This window comes from Raphanus sativus, chromosome 2 (genome assembly GCF_000801105.2).
Source record: "Raphanus sativus cultivar WK10039 chromosome 2, ASM80110v3, whole genome shotgun sequence".
NCBI classification, from domain to species: domain Eukaryota; kingdom Viridiplantae; phylum Streptophyta; class Magnoliopsida; order Brassicales; family Brassicaceae; genus Raphanus; species Raphanus sativus.
In genome coordinates, this window is record NC_079512.1 from 1651395 (window position 1) to 1673454 (window position 22060).

Genomic DNA, 22060 nt, shown 5'->3' on the forward strand with positions numbered 1-22060 from the left:
ATAAATCTCACACAACATATGCAAATCAATAATAAAACTATAATAAAATGGTTATTATTTTATGTTTTCTATTAAATTAAAACATAAAAAACCATTGCAACGCAACATGCTCATATCCCCTTCTTATTAATCAAGAATCATTTTTAAAGAGTAACATTTGGTTTGTAAGTTATTTACGGGTGTGCCATGCTGACGTGTCGACACTATATTCATTCTCAGCCGATTTGTATATTTGCCCTCAACTCACTAGAATAATTACATAAGTCTGCCATTGTCATATAATATACTCTCATCGTCAAACATTAGTATAATTCATTGAATTATTTAGCATTCAATTCCGATTTATCCGTTTATGGCAACGTTCATATAATTGCGTGTATGACTTAAATGTTTGAATTTATTGTGTTTTGTTTCATTTGTTTGTATATCGGAAACTCGGCTGGTGGATTTTAATTTGGTGTCAGATTTGGTGAGTACTATGATTTGCAATTTATGATCCTTCTATAATGATTAGGCAATTTATGATCCTTCCATATATAATGATATTGGTCTGTCCGAAAAGTATGAATATTTTAAATATAAATGTAAGTGGTTCATTTTATAGTTTTGGTTCATTTTAGGAGACAGCCTTTATTTTATAGTTTTGTTTAGGTTGCAATTATATCCTACTCATAATAATTGTTTTCAAAAATCTATACTCGGATTACTATTGGATATATCCCCTTCTTATTAATCAATGAGCAATTTTTTAGAGTAACATTTGTTTTGTAAGTTATTTACATGTGTGCCATGCTGACGTGGCGGCACCATATTCATTCTCAGCTCATTTTTATATTTACCCTCAATTTACTAGAATAATTACATATGAATGTCATTGTGATACATGTGAATAATCGACTTATATAATATAGTCTCATAACCGAATTATTCGCATTCAATTAATGATGCATCCGTTTATAGCAACCCTAATTTACTGCCTTTAATTTCGTGTATTAATTTAATGCCATTAATTTATTGTCTTTAGTTTTGTGTGTACATTTATAGCAACCTTTAATTTGGTTTTGATTTTGGAAACTACTATGATTGGCAATTATGATCCGTCCATAATGATTAAACAATCATTTCTTATATCATTTATTCATTTTCAAAATAGACAATTATGCTGTCATTCAAAGAGTGGCAATTATGAGTAAAAAAATATCGGGTATTAATTGCATAATACTAACGAAAATTTAAACTTGGTGCACAAGATCTAAAAATATATATAATGATAGTGGAGGTCATTCCGAACAAAATAAGTCGTGTACATGTAGGTGTGATTATATAAGGTTTCTATTACTTTTATTGCCTTATAATTCGTGTACATGTTGCTCCTTTTTTTTGTCTGATAGCAATCCGTCTAATGGTTTTCAGGGTTTTAACCAGAGCATTTTCAAGCGAGAGACTAAGAATCGAAGTGGAACTTTATCTTTCCAATTCACAGGTTTTTGTAATTCACATTTTTTTAATGTTTACTTTTAAGTATATTACTTTTATCTTTACCTTTCTAATTCACAGGTTTTTCTGCGAGAGACTAAGAATCGAGTTCAGACTAAGAATCGAATTTGAGCTTTACCTTTCTAATTCACAGCTTTACCTTTCTAAGTCGGTAAAAAAAAATACTGACTTGCTTTACCTTTCTAAGTCGATAGGTTTTCTTTTTTCAAATTATGCCACAAGTATCTTTCCTTATTTCTTTTATGTTTACTTTTAAGAATATTATATGCAGCTGTTTGTTACTCTTTGTTATTTTAATATTTTTGATTAGCAGTTGTATAATTTCGGTAAATGAATAGACTTGATTTTTTTTGAATTGTTGTTTATTGATTATTAGCTAATAATCAAGAATTTCATAATAGTCTCATTCATGGAAGACCAACTCAGAGAAAGCAGCCACACAAGATATGTTTTATTATATAATTTATATTTGGTGTTCATATTTTCATATACAAATATGAGGAATGGCCACATATTTATTTAATTTATTATAATTGTCACACATATAAATAATATGGAGAATATATATATAGAGATTATGAAATTTAATATAAGTAGGGAACTATATATCTAGCATATTGTAAAGTCGGAAATATAGAAATTTATATCAAAGTATTTTTTCTCTATATGGAATTTCGGTTACCGTATAATTAAGCTTATCATACTTGGTAAAACAATATATTTAAAGCTTCTTCACACAAGTTTTTCAACATTAATTGGATTTTTAATTTATGGAAATATATGAATATATGGTGGAGCATTGATAGTAATACATTTACTACTCAAAATATTCTCACGAGTTTATATCTTTCTTTTTAATATAAAACGAATAAATTCAATATTGGACTAACAATCTAACATATAATTAATTTTCCTTTATTGATTAATAGGTGAATACATTTATGAACAAATTCAAATTAATAAATATGTATCATCACTTTCTTATTAATAGGGAAGAAAAGTAAAAAATAACCTTTTAGTTAATACTTATTTACCCCAATACCATGCTAACATGTCTGTTCCACAATTCTCTTCAAACCATATTTAGAAATATCCTTAACTTACTAAATATATTACAGGTTTTGCCATTAGTCTCACTTCTCTCAAATATTGGTTTAGACTATAGTTACGCATATAAATCTTTTTTCCTATTTATGACAGTGTTTCAAACACCATAAATAAGAAATATGAATCCTTGCGTTACGCAATAAGAAAATTGGAAATAAGCAGTGATTAATTACTCTATATATTTGACTATATTAATAAAGAGAATAATTTAGTTTCTTATTCTGTACAAAGTAAGTTACTCATAGTTAACAACATTTATGCGAGATTTTCCTAATCAAAATATAAAAATTTATTTTTGCATTTAAAGTAAAGATACGCGTACTAAGTATGATTATTTAATTTGACCAAAAAGTATGATTATCCTCTATATATTAATAAAGAAACATTTAAAAAGTTGTAACCTTAAGTTTGTATTAACTAAAAAAATCTTGCTTAAGTGTCACTTAATTATGATGTTAATTTTGTTTACGTGGCACCATAAAAATTAATTAAAAATTAGTAAGTTCAAAATCCAATTTCTAGGAAATATTATATTAATCCAAACATAAATGTATATGATATGATAAACTTAATACTCGACGATCTCATTAAATTAATACTCGGCGATCTCATTAAATTAATACTCAACGATCTCATTAAATGATACTTTCTCTCAAAGTTGATTTATATTGTGATTCAACATAATATTTTTTTTAAAAAATGTGTAAGATATAATCTTAGTCCATATTACTAAAACAGAAATTTAAATCAAAATTTACTATATATTATGGTCTAAGTATTGCATGCTTTTGGTATAAAACAGAAACTAATGATTTTCTAAATGTTGTTTTTTTTTAATTAATAACAAAGAGACACTTTGATAAAATAATAGCAAAAGATACGCAGCTATTCAAAGTTGTTTTGTTAATAAAAGAAAAAATATTTTATAGCAAAGAGACACAATTTTAGTTTAGTTTTCAAATTTGTAATTGTCTTTTTTAATATTTTAATTTTCCATCTTATATTTTTAAAACGAAAGTAAAAATCTGATATTTTGAAAATTAGTATAACTTCAAAATCGAAAAATATTTAAATTTTATTTACTGACAAGTTAGTAAAAGAAAATATCCATATGTATCAGCCCAACATATAAATGATTATATAAACAAACAAAAATTGTAAAAAATTCAATCATATATAAATCTTAAATTTGTCAATACAATATGTTTAATTAGAAAATAACTATTTATTTCGGATTATCTATAATCAATGTCGTTTAAATGTTATTTTTAATTTTAATTGAGTCGAAATAGGATCAATCGTAAACTGCCGGTATTATGATCATTAGAAGACAGTAAAAATCCTAATATTTGAACTAAATTTTCCTGATACACAATTTATGTATCAAACTCTTTTGGTAAGATTAAATTAAATGTTTTTATACCATATTGTTTGAATAGTTGAGAAACATTTTGACCAAGTTAATGATTCCACCAAATTTTTAAGCTTGGTACAAAATTTTGAAGAAGTTCTATATGGTAGGTTTAATTTAAGATAATAATATACTTTGTCACCAAGTCTAAAATTTCGACAACTTAAAACAACTTTGCTAAATATGTTTGTGGTAGTTATTGAAAATTTACGTAAATATTGGTTCAATATATCACATTAAAATATGGTTTTTAGATAATTAGTGCTAATTATTTTAACTTTCCAAACAATCCGAAAACCTATATATGCCTACTATATATATACGGTTGAGTTTTTCCTTATAAATACCATCAAATGTTTTTATAATCCTTAATCTATGATTATAAGAATATCAATGATATCTCATTTTAATTGTTTGATTTGAGCTTTTATATTTTTTTATGTGTACCAAATATTTATACTTAATTAATTATTCTACATTTAAAAAAACATAAATATCAAATATATTTTAAACACAAAAATACATGTATTCAGAAATCATGAAATTTTACAATATAAAAACATAAATTTTAAAATAAATATTTCATCCTGCGCAAGGCACATGTCTTATCCTAGTCTCTTAATATACGAGAAGATTCGGGCTTGGACCCGGGACGGTCACACAGTTTGTTATCCCTAATTAGCCGGCACTGGTCCTAATCAATCAGAGGACCACCCAAGGAGGCTCTCCCGTTATGGGGTAGCACCCTTGTAGAAAAGATTATTGGAGTTTAATTAACGGGCCTAGATTGGGCCGTGGCCCAAATTACTTTAATATCCCTTTTTTCCTGGAACGAAACTTTGTGGGGCTCTAAATATCGGCGAAACAGCGGTTCGGTCGTGAGATCGATCATCTCAGAGCTTGTGTCGGGATACGATTCGTCGGTATCGAAACCCTCGAAGAAGAAGTTTGTTTTCCAGCTGTTAATTCTTTTTTTTTTTGGAAACGATGTCTGGCGAGGAAGATGCCACCGTGAGGGAGCCGCTAGATCTGATTCGTCTGAGTCTCGACGAGAGAATCTACGTCAAACTCCGCTCAGACCGCGAGCTTCGCGGCAAGCTTCACGTACGTTGTTTTCTGTCTCTCTCGTGGGGTTCGAAAGTTTCAATTTTTAGTAAAAGGGTTTATCGAAAACCTCTTTTTTTTAAAAGTTGGTTTTGTTTTGTTTGTGCGGGGCAGGCGTTTGATCAGCATTTGAATATGATTCTGGGAGATGTTGAAGAAGTTATCACAACAGTTGAGATTGATGATGAGACGTACGAGGAGATTGTCCGGGTACTTTGCTTCTTTCCTTTATGTTTAGTTTGTAGATTGAGAACCAAGTGTTAATGAGTCTGTGTAGTACAGTTAAAAGGCTATGGGGGCAAAGCAATGAAGTCTCTTTTAAGCTTCTTAGGCACTCACACATTAGCTGATTAGAGACTTTCCTATGGTTTGTGCTAGCTAGCTTCTTGTCTGATTCTCATGTGTATATTTATTTGGTTTGTTACTATTCTTTGATTTGCAGACGACTAAGCGAAACATTCAGTTTCTGTTTGTGAGAGGAGATGGAGTGATATTGGTGTCTCCACCACTGAGAGCACCCTGAAGTTAAAACTCATATTTGAAGCCTAAGTTAAGGAGCTTAGGTTCTCTCTATGGGAACTATTGATGTGTATTTTTAGTTACTTGTTGTCTGAAACTTTTTTAAAAAGCTTGAACGATCTTTTATTTGCTTTAATCCCAGTTTGCTCTTTTATACCTTGGCTACTTTTTACATCGTGTGACATTCTTTAATTACAACCCAATTCAACTTAGTTTACAAACAGACAAAACAAAGCATGTTTTGTTCCCCTAAACAGTTTCTTTTCTATCTTCGTCTGGGTCGGGCATGAACTGGAGAACCTGAGGGTTTATGAGCCTCTGTAGTTTCTGCTTGGAGAATCCATCGGTCCTCTGTAAGACTTGGAGTTTGATTCTATATGTGTTGGAAGAAAGGATGTTTACGAGGATGTCATCATCTGCTGAAACAGATTATCCTTGTCTGTCATCTGAAAGCCGTGTCTTCACTGCCACGAGTTGGTCTGCGATTATTCCCCGGAGTGGTCTCAACTGATTCACTGATGCTCTCAATAGCCATCTCCAAGACTGCACAAGGAGATTTAAGAGACGCGGTTGCATCGCTTGTACTGCTTGAGAACCTTCTCTCCAATGAGAAAAAAAATGAAAAATCAACCGAGTCATATACATAACGTGTCTACTAGTTAGAGAATAACACGTTTAGTAAAAGAAGTAATGACAGTCAAGTACGCAACGCCCAACCTAGACTGCAACCAGATGAGTAGCGGTAGGGGACGGTTTGTGTTGACGTGGCTGCTGCACCAACAGATTGGCAACAGGCTAGTTGCGAGAGGAGTTTTCTGAAGGACATTCTTTCTTTTATTGCAGACACATTTATTGGCATTTTTTACCTAATTCCATTTTTTCAATCACTAATGTAACTAAATTTTATAAAATACGTATGGAAGTTAATCCAATAATTAAGGGCTAAAAGCTTGTCATAAAATGTAAGATTTGGTTTCTAAAAGTAGATTTTTGAGCTGACAAAAATGCAATTAAAAATGTAAGATTTGGTAAAATTTTGAGTATAAATGCAATTAGTGCTAAAAATTACAGAATACAACAATACAGATAAAATAGTGAATGTTGTAAGAAAATTTTACCATGATAAAATAAAAAGATATTCATTCTATTTTAAAAGAATAGATTTACATTTAGTATCATAAAATAAAAGATATTCATTCTATTTTAAAAGAATAGATTTACTTATTTTTATTTAACAACTTAATAATCTCTTGATTTTATAATTTGTTATCATTAAATTATTAAAAATGCATTTAAAGAAACAGTTCTTGTTGACAAAAAAAAAACAGTTGTTAAGAAAAATATTTAATCAGCGTTAGAAACTGTGGCTTGTGAGAATCGGGTCACAGCGTTTTTATATCTCTCTCTTTGGCTCAACCCTAGGGGGAACCTTCAAGTCCGGTTTAACAAACCAAAAGTGCCCTTCGCTTCGCTCACTCCCTTCTCTCTCTCTCTCTCTCTCTCTCTCTCTCTCTCTCTCTCTATCTCTGCGCCGCCGCGCTATCTCCGAATCTCGCTAACCCTAACCAACCACGCTTCATCCCTCCCTCTCTCTCTCTCTCCGACCTAAGGTGAAAACGCTTCTCTTCCCTTTCTCTTTCTCGTTACTTTAGGTTTGTGCGTACCGATCTCGATTGTTAAAACCTAGAATTGATTGCAGATATAAATGGGGCGGAAGAAGCCTAGTGCTCGTGGCGGAGACGATGAACCAACTGCTTCGTCTCTCGTCGTCGGTGGTGGTGGTGGTGGTAAATCCAAGAAGAAAGGTGTTCAGATCGATGACGATGAGTACTCCATAGGTACGGAGCTCTCTGAGGATCCGCCTAAAGGAGGAGGCGAGGAAGAGAAGGTTGTTGTAATCACCGGGAAGAAGAAGAAGAGTAAGAAAGGTGATAAGAAAGGTGCCGTTCTGGATGATGAAGAAGGAGATGATGTTGTTGTTCCGGAGATTGCTTTTGAAGGGAAGAAGAAGAAGTCTAAGTCTAAGAAAGGTAGTGGTGGATCCGTTAGCTTTGCTTTGTTAGATGATGATGATGGTGATGGTGGAGATGATAAGGATGGTGATGATGAAGTGGAGGAGGATGAGCCTAAGAAGGGTGGTAAGTCTTTTGCGGCTTCAGCTTTTGATGCACTTGGTGGTGATGGGGATGAGGAGGAGGAGGAAGAGGTGAAGCCAATCACCTTCTCTGGTAAGAAGAAGTCTTCTAAGTCATCTTCCAAGAAGAGTGGTAATTCATTTGCGGCTGCTTTACTTGATGATGAAGATGAGGAGGAGGAAGAGGTGAATCCAATCACTTTCTCTGGTAAGAAGAAGTCTTCCAAGAAGAGTGGGAATTCGTTTGCGGCTGCTTTGCTTGATGATGATGAGGAGGAGAGTAATGTGGTTGAAGAGGAAGAGAGGCCTGAGATTATGTTTACGGGGAAGAAGAAGTCGTCTAAGAAGAAGGGGAGTAGTGTTTTGGCGTCGTTAGGTGGTGATGATGATGACTCAGTTGCTGAGGAAATGAGTAAGGATAAAGCTTCTGATGCTAAGAGTGTTGTAGAGGTTGTAGAACCTGCGAAGAGTAAGAAAAAGAAGAAGAATAATAAGAGTGGAAGGACAGTACAGGAAGAGGATGATTTGGACAAGCTTCTTGCAGAGCTTGGAGAAGGCCCTGTTGCTGGAAAGCCTTCTGAAGAAGAGAAAGTTCAAGCTCAGCCTCAGCCTGTTGCAGCAGCTGTAGAGAATGATGGTGAGAAGGAAGGAGAAGAAGAGAGTGCTGCAGCGAAGAAAAGGAAGAAGAAGAAGGAGAAAGAGAAGGAAAAGAAAGCTGCAGCTGCCGGAACCTCTACTGTGGAGGCTAAGGAGGAAAAACAAGAAGAATCAGTACCTGAGCCACTGCAGGGGAAGAAGAAGGATGCAAAGGGTAAAGCAGCTGAGAAGAAAATTCCTAAACATGTTAGAGAGATGCAAGAGGCTCTTGCACGGCGGCAGGAAGCCGAAGAGAGAAAGAAGAAGGAAGAGGAAGAAAAACTGAGAAAGGAGGAAGAGGAGCGCCTTAGGCAGGAAGAGCTTGAGAGGCAAGCTGAGGAGGCTAAGCGCAAGAAGAAGGAAAAGGAAAAGGAGAAACTGTTGAGGAAGAAGCTAGAAGGCAAGCTTCTCACAGCAAAGCAAAAGGCTGAAGCTCAGAAGAGGGAGGCTTTTAAGAACCAGTTGCTTGCTAGTGGTGGAGGTCTCCCACTTGCAGATGAGGGTGAGCCTGCCACAAAGCGTCCCGTTTATGCCAACAAGAAAAAATCATCTCGCCAAAAGGGCAATGACTCTGCCTCTGTTCAGGTGGAAGAGGAGGTAGACCCAAAAGAGAATCATGCAGATGAGCCAGATACTTTAGGCGAAGTGGGTTCAGCAGAAATAGTGGAGTCAGCAGACACTGATGAGAAACCTGGTGCTGCTGATGTAGCTGCAGAGAATGGGGCTGAGGAAGATGATGAAGATGATGAATGGGATGCAAAAAGCTGGGGGGATGATGTTGATCTTAAGTTCAAAGGTGATTTCGATGATGAAGATGACAAAGCTCAGCCTGTAGTTAAGAAAGAAATAAATGACGATGTAGCAAAGACACATGATTCAGGTTAGTATGAACTGCTGTTCTCTGTCCGTCTTCCTAGTGATTCATCTGTTGTCTACTTCAATCTAATCTTTTGAATTTTTTACGTAGGCCCTGAAGCGGAGAAACCAAAAGCTAAACCAGCAGGTACGGAGAACCGAACAGCACCTGCCATTAAAACTTTGCCTAAAGTGGAAGATGATGCACGTCCAAAACGTGCTACCCGGGCCAAAGATGCATCTAAGAAAGGCAAAGGCTTAGCTTCCAGTGAACCCAAAGAGGGTGAAGAAAATCTCCGCTCTCCCATTTGCTGCATCATGGGCCACGTCGATACTGGTAAAACGAAGCTGTTGGATTGCATCAGAGGAACAAATGTACAGGAAGGCGAGGCTGGAGGTATAACTCAGCAGATTGGTGCAACATATTTCCCTGCTGAAAACATCAGAGAGAGAACTAGGGAACTAAAAGCCGATGCAAAACTTAAGGTGCCAGGTCTACTGGTTATTGATACACCTGGCCACGAGTCCTTCACGAATCTGCGGTCAAGGGGTTCAGGTTTGTGTGACCTTGCAATTTTGGTGGTTGACATAATGCATGGGTTGGAGCCACAAACCATCGAATCTCTAAATCTATTGAGAATGAGGGACACCGAGTTCATTGTTGCCTTGAATAAGGTGAGTCTGTCGTCATTCTGATGGATAAGAGTTTTTGTTCTCTGCTGTTAGTTCCCGTCTTGAAAATTTACCTTTCATCCTCCAGGTGGATAGGCTATATGGATGGAAAACATGCAAGAATGCTCCTATTGTGAAGGCAATGAAGCAGCAAACTAAAGATGTTGTAAATGAATTCAACATGAGGCTCACTGGGGTAAGTTATACGTCAAGCGTTTCTTTACATTGGTTGAGTTAACACTTTGTGCTCGTTTTATTCAAATTATTATGGTTTTACCTTGGTATTTCAGATTATAACCCAGTTCAAGGAGCAAGGTCTCAACACTGAGCTTTACTACAAGAACAAAGAAATGGGAGAAACTTACAGTATTGTTCCTACCAGTGCTATTACGTATGAATATATGTTTATTGTCTTCAATTTACATCTCAACAGACAACTCATCCATCTTTAAATAGTTGGCTAACTTTGGTTCTTTATATTTCAGTGGGGAAGGGATCCCAGATCTTCTGCTGTTGTTGGTTAACTGGGCTCAGAAAACAATGGTTGAGAAGCTTACATATGTTGACGAAGTGCAGGTATCTCATCTCTTTTTTAGTGATCATTTTTTCCGAACTACTTCTGTATGATAAATTCTTAACCCTTTCTTGAAATGGTCTGAACAGTGTACTGTCCTGGAGGTCAAAGTTATCGAAGGCCATGGTACAACGATTGATGTTGTATTGGTAAACGGTGTACTTCATGAAGGTGATCAGATCGTCGTATGTGGGTTACAGGCAAGTGTTTGATCTACAAGCAAACTAGACATGCGCTGGGTATACAGTTCATAGACACAGAACTTTGAAAAGTAATGTTATTTCTTCCTCTCCTGTTTCAGGGACCTATAGACACAACGATCAGAGCGTTACTGACTCCTCATCCAATGAAGGAGCTACGGGTGAAGGTACGTTTAAATTCTCCACTTCATTAACTGTTATTCCTTCCCGAATATCGTTCATTTAAATTGTTTTCTTATTTCTTTTCCTCAACGTGAGTTTCTGGTTGATGTTTCAGGGTACTTATGTGCATCACAAAGAAATAAAGGCAGCACAGGGTATTAAAATCACTGCCCAGGTGATTGAACCGACTCAACAATTATTTCAGTTCTTAGTTAAAATTACTGATGTTTGGATCACATCCTGACTATTGTTTCCTTTTTTGGTTTGTGTTTTAAAAAAGGGCCTTGAACACGCCATTGCTGGCACTGCTCTGCACGTGATTGGACCCGATGATGACATCGAAGCAATCAAGGAGCAGGCAATGGAAGACATGGAGTCAGTTTTGAGCAGGATCGACAAAAGTGGCGAAGGAGTTTACGTACAAGCGTCTACGCTAGGGTCACTTGAAGCCTTGCTCGAGTTCTTGAAGTCCCCAGCTGTAAAGATACCCGTCAGCGGTATCGGAATAGGGCCCGTGCACAAGAAGGACATCATGAAGGCGGGAGTGATGCTCGAGAGGAAGAAGGAATACGCCACGATCTTGGCTTTCGACGTGAAAGTGACCACGGACGCTCGCGAGCTCGCTGACGAGATGGGAGTAAAGATCTTCTGCGCTGATATTATCTACCATTTGTTCGACCAGTTCAAGGCGTATATCGAGAGTATCAAAGAGGAGAAGAAGAAGGAATCAGCCGATGAAGCAGTCTTCCCATGTGTCCTTAGGATTTTACCCAACTGTGTGTTCAATAAGAGAGACCCAATTGTCCTCGGAGTTGACGTCGTCGAGGGTGTACTTAAGGTAATCATCAGGTCCTATATTCTCCTTTAACTCACACACACACATGTTGACGTTAACATTTTGTCTTGTTTTTTAGATTGGAACTCCCATCTGCGTCCCGAGCAGAGAGTTCATCGATATTGGCCGCATTGCCTCTATTGAGAACAACCACAAGCCTGTTGACTATGCAAAGAAAGGCACCCAGGTGGCTATTAAGGTAAACACTGGGAGAGAGAGAGGAGTTATTGTCGCTAAGTGTTACACCTTGAGTTATTGATGCTTTCTTTGGTTTATATACAGATTATTGCTTCAAACCCTGAAGAGCAGAAGATGTTTGGGAGGCATTTTGACATGGAAGATGAGCTTGTGAGTCACATTTCGAGAAAGTCTATCGACATACTCAAAACTAACTACAGGGTAAGTGTTTGTTACTCGAAGTTGTTTCCCATTTTTCAAATCATCATCTTTGAAATTGAAAAAAAAAAAATGAAAACCCACGTTAATTGCAGGATGAGTTAAACATGGATGAGTGGAAGCTAGTTGTAAAACTGAAGAACATCTTCAAGATACAGTAGAGATTTCCCCCCCACACAACATTGGGAGTTTTGGATGATGTGTCTGCGTCGATGCAGAATGAACTGATTCATCTTCATGCATCTAACCAAAGCAAGTCACGAAGAGAGACGAAAGAGTTTTTTTTTTATGTTATCTTTCTCCCTGGAGAGTGCTGAATAATTGAACCTTGTGGGCACAAACTTGCAGGGAAACAAGATATTGAGTTTTGAGATATACAAAATATCGTTATATGCCCTTTTCAAATAATCTTTTAAGTTAAAAACAAAAATCACATCTACAAATATAGGTTTCACTACTATAGTAGAAGATTTTGTTAATGTTCTAACAAATTTGATTTGAATGATAATATGGGGATGTGATATCTATGAGCAAAAGCAAGCTGCTCCTTTTATGGAGATGTGAAAAAGAATGAATGGGAATCATACGTAAAATAATATCATAGCATACGACAACAAATTGCAAAGTAGCTCTTTTTTTTTTTTTTTTGCTTTTTGAACGTTGTCGAGATCATCGATATGTTACGTTCAATGGTACGAGTGATCTAGTTTGATCCTTTATTTGTTTGAAACATCATTTTCCATTTATTCTTAAATTTAATCAATCAAAAATAATTATCAATCAAAAACTCAAAGCAATATATATTTTACGTCAGATGGTAATGAATTGAAAACCTATACTTTTATATGAAAATATTTATTCATGTCCACCAGACCATTTCCAATAGTTTTTCATTTTCACTTTTTACCTTCTTAAATTTAATCAGTCAAAAATAATTATAGATCAAAAACTTAAACCATGCAATATATATTTAAGTCAAATGATAATGAATTGAAAACCTATATTTTTATATAAAAATATTTATTCATGTCCACTAGACCTTTTCATTTTCACTCTTTTCTTTCTTAAATTTAATCAATCAAAAATAATTATCGATCAAAAACTCAAACCACTCAATATATATTTAAATCAGGTGATAATGAAATCAAAACCTATATTTTTATATGAAAATATTTATTCATATCCACTAGACCATTTCCAGTAGTTTTTCATTTTCACTTTTTATCTTCTTAAATTTTATCAATTTTTCATTTTCACTTTTTACCTTCTTAAATTTTATCAATCAAAGATAATGATCGATCAAAAACTTAAACCATGCAATATATATTTAAGTCAGATGATAATTAATTGAAAACCTATATTTTTATATGAAAATATTTATTCATGTCCACTAAACCATTTCCATAAGTTTTACATTTTCAATTTTTTTATTTTTTAAATTTAATCAATCAAAAATAATTATCGATCAAAAACTCAAACCATGCAATATATATCTAAGTCAGATGATAATGAATTCAAAACCTATATTTTTATATGAAAATATTTATTCATGTCCACTAGACCGTTTCCAGTACTTTTTTCACTTTTTACTTTATCTTCTATTTTAATGTTACTTCTTCTTTCTTTATTCATTTTTTTTTTCATTTTCGAAGATATATTTTTTATTTAAAAACTAATGTTTAACTTTAACTTATTGTTATTTTGTACTTAAATAAATTATAAATGTTTAATGTCACCCAATTATTTTCAAAGTCTGTAGTGTTACTTTCATCTGATTATATGTTATTAACAAAGAACATGAAAATAATATTTTTGAGATTTCTATGTTCGATTTAGAAGAATTAAAAATAAAATAATTTTATTTTTTCGTTTTGAAATAGTTTGGTTGATCACTTAAGATTTAATATATATATATTTAGATGGTGTTTTTTATAATACATAATATTCTTTGTTTATTTATGTTATGTGTAATAATTGTATCTTATAGTAATGTTTAACTTATAATAAACTGTAATGGTAACGGGTTACTATAAAAACATAATAACGATAGAACATATTTAGAATATTCATTTTGAAAAAATAAATGAAACAAACCATTAGAGAACATGTTATTTTATTTTTGAAAAGATAAATTTTGAAGAAAAAGGTTAATTGTTTGATAATGGCAATGCTCTTATGAGTTATATTCTGACATTCAAAACCTTTTTAAAACTTGAAGGAACCATTCATAAACCTCAATTTGTATATCAACAGTATTAAAAACATGTATTTGGTATATTTGCTTACTGTTTTACAAAAATGTTTTTTAACTAATTTACATTATTCACCGTAAAACATGTCTCTCAAACACATCGTCATCACGAACCTATAAATTACATCTTCAAATATACGAAAACATAACCAGCATAATTTTAATAACCTGTGGTTGCAATATGATTATGTGAACATCATTAGAAGTAAAACACTGACAGTTCTGTTCACGTTACGGTCACATACTGTCATATGTTATGTGTTTCCAACAGAACTTCACCGTAGAATCTTTATAATAAGATGGTTAACGAACCATTTGATAGAACCGTATTTTATAAACTATGGATTACTGAATATTATAAAGAATACAAATGATGAAATTATATCAAAGAGTAAGAAAAGATGATACAATAGCAGAGGCAAGATATTATCTATTTCCTTAACCTAAAATACTTCCCGTAGTGCGACGGTTCGATAACGTAATGAGTCACAGGATACAACTGCAAATAATCTTCTGAATTTGCGTCACTCTATCAGAAGCCTGGCAAAACTGATTTTGTGTTGCATTCTTAGACACAAGAAAGAAAAAAAATACTAACATGACTATTCAATATAGGAGAATGTGGTTTTTCTTATGGTATTTGATATGTATTTTTTTCTGCATTGCCATAAGGCTTTATATAGAAAATAACGAGAAGCACAAGTTTCATTTTTAACATAAAATGAAACCTCCCATGGTGCACTAATGGAGTCTTTATTTCTTATCATTATTATGTGAATTCATTTCACATTTTGACCAAGAAATTAAAGAGTATAATAATTATTACTTGACTCATTCAAACAAAATAATATACTTTAAATGGGTTTTTTTTTATTTTATCAATATAAAAGATCACATATATTTAGTTTATAAGATTAAGTTAATGAACATGAAGTTCAACTAACAAATCAAAACCCAAATCCAAATATCTAATGTGTATATTTATAACTTTATACAAATTTCTCAAATCACACACATTAGACCTTCATTTCTCATTTACACTAATTCTATTTTTAGCATATGAATACATTGCTAAAAAAATAGTTCCAACACAATTCAGAGTCCATGTAACCCAATAAGCTTAGTTAACCCAAACGTAACCGCCATAGCTAACCACCCTCCAAACAAAACCTTGGCCGACGACCAAACGACCCAAAAACCACGAGCGCCACCGTAACCGCAGCCAGCATCGTAGCTTAAACCTCAAGTTTCCTTTTTCTAGTTATTTCCTTTTTGCTTAAGGTTTATGTTTGCCTTTTTATTAGGTTAATGATCTTTACGACGGTTTAAGAGTTCTATATAAAGAACTCTCCTATGGCTTTTGTAAGATAGACTTTGATTAATAAGATTTCCAGTTTATTTTAAGAGCTTTCTCAAACACTGCGAAAAGTATTCGCAACCCTAAGAGTTCTAACGAACACTGCAAAAAGTATTCGCACCTTTTATCCTATTTTCGAAGTTACCTTCAAGAACAGTTACCGGCTTCTTGATCAAATCCTTGATCTTGAAGTTTCATAGCTTCCGCTCTCCATCAATTGGTATCAGATTTAGTACGTATCTGGATATCTTGACAAATTGATGAAAGTAGAGAACACAAAAGTGTTTATGGAAGGATTATATTATACTCTCATGAAAATAATGTTACAATATGCATAGTTTATATAGAGAATAAATCAACATAATTTCCTAAACTAATATGGAATAATATCTAATAGATAATGATAATTTTCCTATTCTAATATATTGATGTATATCCTAATATTAACTATTGAATTAGCTTGATTTTCCAGATCTCCCAATACCCTCCCTCAAGCTCATATGTGGTAACACGTATTAGATTGAACAATCTTCAAAATATAGTAGTAAAAATAATTCAAAAGCTTGTGAAACAACGATGGTTGATACTGTTGCGGAAGCTTGACGAATGTCTCATAACTCTTTTGTGATTTCGCGAGTTGAGATAGATGATCTGATTTTTGGTCTGATTGTTTGTTTGTTTTATCCATCCTACAATGAGATGATTGTTTGTTGTACGATCTTCACAGTAGGATGAATCGGCTGCGGGTAGACTGCCGTCAAGAAATCTGATTTTCGATATGATTGTTTGTTTTATCCATCCTACAACGAGATGATTGTTTGCTGTCCAATCTTTATAGTAGGCTGAATCGGCTGCTGGTAGACTGCCGTCAAGAAATATGGATATTTGGTGAACTAATAGTCATACGAAAGTTGATGAATGAATTTCTATGTTTCAAATCGAGAAACAAAGAAAAAGAGAATATAATAGTTGGTCTGCAATTGGCTAGAACAACAAGATTTAATTTTTGGGAAATTATTTTTTTTAGGCAAAAAAACAACAACTATGTCCTATTAGTCTAATTTCTCTTTTGTACTATTTTTTCCTCTAATATCTTTTATTAGTTTTTAAAATAAATCAAATAAATAGTTTTACAAATAAAAAAATAAAAAAATAGTAAATACTGATAAAATACCTATATCAACTTACTGATATATTTTTTCAGTTCAAAAATATTTAAATCATAATTTTATATTTTGTTCTTAAAAATGTAGAATTGATATTCTACATAGTAGAAAGTGTAATCTACTTTTTTTTTCATTGAATCTACTATATTTAGAATACGTGTTCTACGTTTTTTTTCATTGAATCTACTATATTTAGAATACGTGTTCTACGTAAATAATAGTAATCTAAAAATATTTGGAAAACACATTCTACGCTTAACCTATAATTCTAAAATCTGTAGAAATCAAAATCTACACATTACTATAAATCTAAAACATGTAGAAATCAGAATCTACATATTATTATAAATCTAAAACTAGTAGAAGTCGATTTCTTACATTTTACTGTATTCTACCTATTTTAGAATACATGTTCTACGGATAAGGATAATATTAGAAGAGAATATTTGAGAATGTTTTGTTTCTTTATTTATTAATAAAAATTGATTTAAAAAAGAAAAAAAACTTTAAATTTTTTTTAAAAAACACTTTTAATAAAAAAGAATTTTTAAAAAAAAAATATTTTAGTAAATTTTTTTTTTGTAAAAAAATCTTTTAGTAAAAAAAATCTAAAAATAAAGAAAATCTTTAGAAAAAGGAAATTCGTTTTGGGGCTAAAAATTGATTGAGATTTTTAATTTTTATTTTTTAAAAAAACTTTTTTAGTAAAGAAATATCTTTTAATATTCAAAATTAGTTTTTTAATTTTAATTTTGAATTTTTAATTAAAATTTAAGGATAGTATTGTCATTTAGAATCTACATATTATTATAAATCTAAAACTAGTAGAAGTGGATTTCTACATTTTACTGTATTCTAACTATTTTAGAATACATGTTCTACGGATAAAGATAATATTAGAAAATAATATTTGAGAATATTTTGTTTCTTTATTTATTAATAAAAATTGATTTAAAAAAAGAAAAAAATCTTTTAAATATTTTTATTAAAAACACTTTTAGTAAAAAAGAATTTAAAAAAAAAATATTTTAGTAAATTTTTTTTTTTTGTAAAAAAATCTTCTAGTAAAAAAAACTTTGAAAAAAAATCTAAAAAAAAAAGAAAATCTTTAGAAAAAGGAAATTAGTTTTTTGGGGCTAAAAATTAATTGAGATTTTTAATTTTTATTTTTTTAACTTTTTTAGTAAAAAAATATCTTTTAATATTCAAAATTAGTTTTTTAATTTTAATTTTAGTTTTTAATTTTTTGGAGAGTTTTGTTTAGGCTCTGATACAATGACATATATAAAAGTAAAGAACACAAAAGTATTTATGAAAAGGTTATATTAGAATCTCACGAAAATAATGTTACAAGATGCATAATTTATATAGAGAATAAATCAACATAATTTCCTAAACTAATATGAAATAGTTATAATAGATAATGATAAGTTTCCTACTCTAATATATTAATGTATATCCTAATATTAACTATTGAATTAGGTCGATTTTCCAGATCTTCCTATATATCTTCTCTCATTATCATTGGCAAAGAAAACGACAGAAGGAAATTCCATGGATATGTCCGAGTTACGAACCCTCCTCGTCGAGATGCAGACCGCAACACAGGCTTCCATTCAACAAGGAGACACGATCACTACTGCACTAGCTGCAGTAACAGAACGTCTTGCGGCCCTAACGACCGCCTTAACGACTCGCTTGGACCTTAATGCTCAGCCGGCGCAACATCTTCCACCACCACAACGACATCAACAACATCAACATCAACGACCTATAGTCACAACGATTAACGAGGAATCAGCCGACGAAGCGGTCTTCCCATGTGTCCTTAAGATTTTACCCAACTGTGTGTTCAATAAGAGAGACCCAATTGTCCTTGGAGTTGATGTCGTCGAGGGTATACTTAAGGTAATCAAACATGTCCTATATTCTCCTTTAACTCGCACACATATTGACATTTAACATTTTGTCCAGTTGTGTTTTTTTTGTTTTATTAGATTGGAACTCCGATCTGCGTCCCGAGTAGAGAGTTTGTCGATATTGGCCGCATTGCCTCTATTGAGAACAACCACAAGCCTGTTGACTATGCAAAGAAAGGCACCCAGGTGGCTATTAAGGTAAATACTGGGGGAATGAGAGGAGTTATTGTCGCTATGTGTTTCAGCTTGAGTTATTGATGCTTTCTTTGGTTTATATACAACAGATTATTGCTTCAAACCCTGAAGAGCAGAAGATGTTTGGGAGGCATTTTGACATGGAAGATGAGCTTGTGAGTCACATTTCCAGAAAATCTATCGACATACTCAAAACTAACTACAGGGTAAGTGTGTGCTACTACTCGAAGTTGTTTCCCCTTTTTCAAATCATCATCATCTTGAAAAAAAAAAATGAAACCTACGTTAATTGCAGGATGAGTTAAACATGGATGAGTGGAAGCTAGTTGTAAAACTGAAGAACATCTTCAAGATACAGTAGAGATTCCCCCACACAACATTGGGAGTTTTGGATGATGTGTCTGCGATGCAGAATGAACTGATTCATCTTCATGCATCTAACCAAAGCAAGTCACGAAGAGAGACGAAAGAGTTTTTTTTTTATGTTATCTTTCTCCCTGGAGAGTGCTGAATAATTGAACCTTCTTGTGGCACAAACTTACAGGGAAACAAGATATTGAGTTTTGAGATATACAACAAAATATCGTTATATGCCCTTTTAAAATAATCACATCTACAAATATAGATCACTCCTATAGTAGAAGATTTAATTTGTTAATGTTCGTATTCGCTTTTTATTTATTTTGAAGTAACATATTTGGTTTGAATGATATAATATGGGGATGTGATATGTGTATAAGCAAAAGCAAGCTGCTCCTTTTATGGAGATGTGAAAAAAGCATGAATGGGAATCATATGTAAATAGCATACGACAACAGTTGCAAAGTAGCTCTCTTTCTTTTTTAGCTTTTTGAACGTTGTCTAGATCATCGATATGTTACGTTCAATGGTACGAGTGATCTACTAAACTCTGCTGTGGTCCATTGCTTTACTGTATCTAGTTTGATCCTTTATTTGTTTGAAACATTATTTTCCGTCTATTCTTAAATTTAATCAATCAAAATAATTAATCGCTCAAAAACTCAAACCAGGCTTATGGCTCCGGTTTCTATCCAGCTTGTGTATCTCAATGCCTTTGCTTGATCATTCTATCTTTCTTTTTATGGGATGATGGTTGTATACTGAACTTGTTTATCTTTTGTGGTTAGTATAAATTCACAGATGACAAAAAAAAGAATTCAAACCAATATATATATATATATATATATATATATAAATTTAAGTCAGATGATAATGAATTAAAAACCCTATATTTTTATATAAAAATATTAATTCATGTCCACTAGACCATCTCCAATAGTGTATCTTTTTTTTTACTTTTTACTTCATCTTTTATTTCAATGATACAGTACTTCTTTTTTTTATTCATTTCTTCATTTTTTGAAGATGTATTTTTTATTTACAAACTAATCTTTAATGTTAACTTATTGTTATTGTATACTTAAATAAATTATGTGTTAGTGTAATCCAATTAATTTCAAAATTTATATTGTTACTTTCATCCAATTAGATGTTATTAACAAATAACATGAAAATATTAATTTTGAAAAATTCTATGTTTGATTTGGAAGAATTTAAAATAAAATAATCTCATTTTTTCACTTTGAAATACTTTGGTTAATCACTTAAGATATATATATATATATATATATATTTGATGTTTTTCTATAAAATTTAATATTCTTGGTTTATTTATTTATGCTATGAGTAATAATTGTATCTTATAATAATTTTTAACTTATAATAAATAGTAACGGTATCTGGTTACTGTAAAAACAAAATAGCCAGATAAAATTAGTAAACTTTTAAATTTATGTTTTTATAAATAATTACTTGTAAAATAGTGATATAGTATACTTAGAATATTCATTTTAAAAAATAAATGAAAAACACATTAGAGAACACATTATTTTAAATTTTTGAAAAAAATGAAGAAAAAGAGTTAAGTGTGCTATTGACAATACTCTTAAACCATGTGCAATGGGCATGTTGAATGTTTCAACAGTTGAATGCTCACAATAAGCTTATTGATAGAAGAAATTTGGTTACGTGGATTCAACTCTGTTGAAAACTTTCAACTAGTTGAAAGTAAAAAATGTGGGTTCATAACTAACACATGTCAACCGATGAAACAATGTATAAATAATAAAATGAATTTATAATTTTGACTCATTTTTTCTATAATAAAAGATCTTAAAGAAAAATTATACTAAAACACATAACTTTTTATGATCTAAAAACGAAGACTTGGTTTATTTGATTTGGATACATATAAAATTCTACTTCTATTGTAATTTTTCATTATTCTATTTTTAAATTCTTATTTATTCCCTTAATAATATGAATCTTTTAAAGAAAATACTAATGACTATCCGTATTTTATATTTTTGTTATTTGCAAAAATATAAATAAAATAAAATTTTAATTTAAAATTTTTTTCTCTTTATGACTTTAGTTAAGCCAATTGAATTTTTTTCATTAATATAAAAAGATGAAATATGGTGTTGAATTTTATTATATAAAAACCATTGTAGAGTATGAAAAATAAGTGAGCGTTGAATTGTTATCTGAAAGAAATAGATGATGATGTGGAGTGTAAAATGTAGAAAATAGAGTGTTGAATTTGTTAGCCCAATGTACACAATCTTATGAGTTATATTCAGACATCCAAAACTTTTTTAAAACTAAGAAGCAACTATTCATAAACCTCAATTTTGTATACCAACAATATTAAAAACATGTGTTTTGGTATATTTGCTTACAATTTTCAGAAAATTTATAAGTCTGGGAACTATATGATAATGTTAACTGTACTGAAGTACCTTAAAAACCACTCATAATGAAGGTGTTGAAACTGTTGAATACCTTGCAATTGCAATGAGATTGTTGAAAGAAGCGCTTACAAAAATTTTCACTTACCTAGATGTAACTGTTGAATACCTTGAAATTGTGTAACTTATCTACGTGGTTTCAAAGGTGTTTTAAAGTTTCAACTACTGATAAAAAAATTATGTGGTCTCGCTTAGCCATATAGTATAAATTGATTGGGTAGAAATGTTGTGCAAATTCT

General features: G+C 31.9%; 3 protein-coding genes across 3 annotated transcripts; all 3 read left to right on the forward strand.

Moving 5' to 3' along the window:
• The first annotated feature begins 4863 nt into the window (after nucleotides 1-4863).
• LOC108853466 (sm-like protein LSM3B) lies at nucleotides 4864-5797 on the forward strand. The gene is made up of 3 exons (XM_018626880.2): nucleotides 4864-5119; nucleotides 5234-5329; nucleotides 5562-5797. The coding sequence occupies exons 1-3, from the start codon at nucleotides 5003-5005 to the stop codon at nucleotides 5640-5642; spliced, it is 294 nt and encodes a 97-aa protein (XP_018482382.1). The 5' UTR covers nucleotides 4864-5002; the 3' UTR covers nucleotides 5643-5797.
• Nucleotides 5798-7038: 1241 nt separating this feature from the next.
• Nucleotides 7039-12500, forward strand: LOC108853978 (eukaryotic translation initiation factor 5B). Its single transcript, XM_018627458.2, has 13 exons — nucleotides 7039-7248; nucleotides 7338-9288; nucleotides 9376-9938; nucleotides 10024-10131; nucleotides 10226-10326; nucleotides 10421-10511; nucleotides 10599-10709; nucleotides 10811-10876; nucleotides 10987-11046; nucleotides 11152-11709; nucleotides 11786-11905; nucleotides 11989-12105; nucleotides 12198-12500. The coding sequence occupies exons 2-13, from the start codon at nucleotides 7344-7346 to the stop codon at nucleotides 12261-12263; spliced, it is 3906 nt and encodes a 1301-aa protein (XP_018482960.2). The 5' UTR covers nucleotides 7039-7248; nucleotides 7338-7343; the 3' UTR covers nucleotides 12264-12500.
• A 5894-nt stretch (nucleotides 12501-18394) lies between these two features.
• Nucleotides 18395-19579, forward strand: LOC108853976 (uncharacterized). The gene is made up of 4 exons (XM_018627455.2): nucleotides 18395-18784; nucleotides 18874-18993; nucleotides 19080-19196; nucleotides 19286-19579. Exons 1-4 carry the CDS (start codon nucleotides 18431-18433, stop codon nucleotides 19349-19351), a joined length of 657 nt encoding a protein of 218 aa, XP_018482957.1. The 5' UTR covers nucleotides 18395-18430; the 3' UTR covers nucleotides 19352-19579.
• The last annotated feature ends 2481 nt before the right edge of the window (nucleotides 19580-22060 follow it).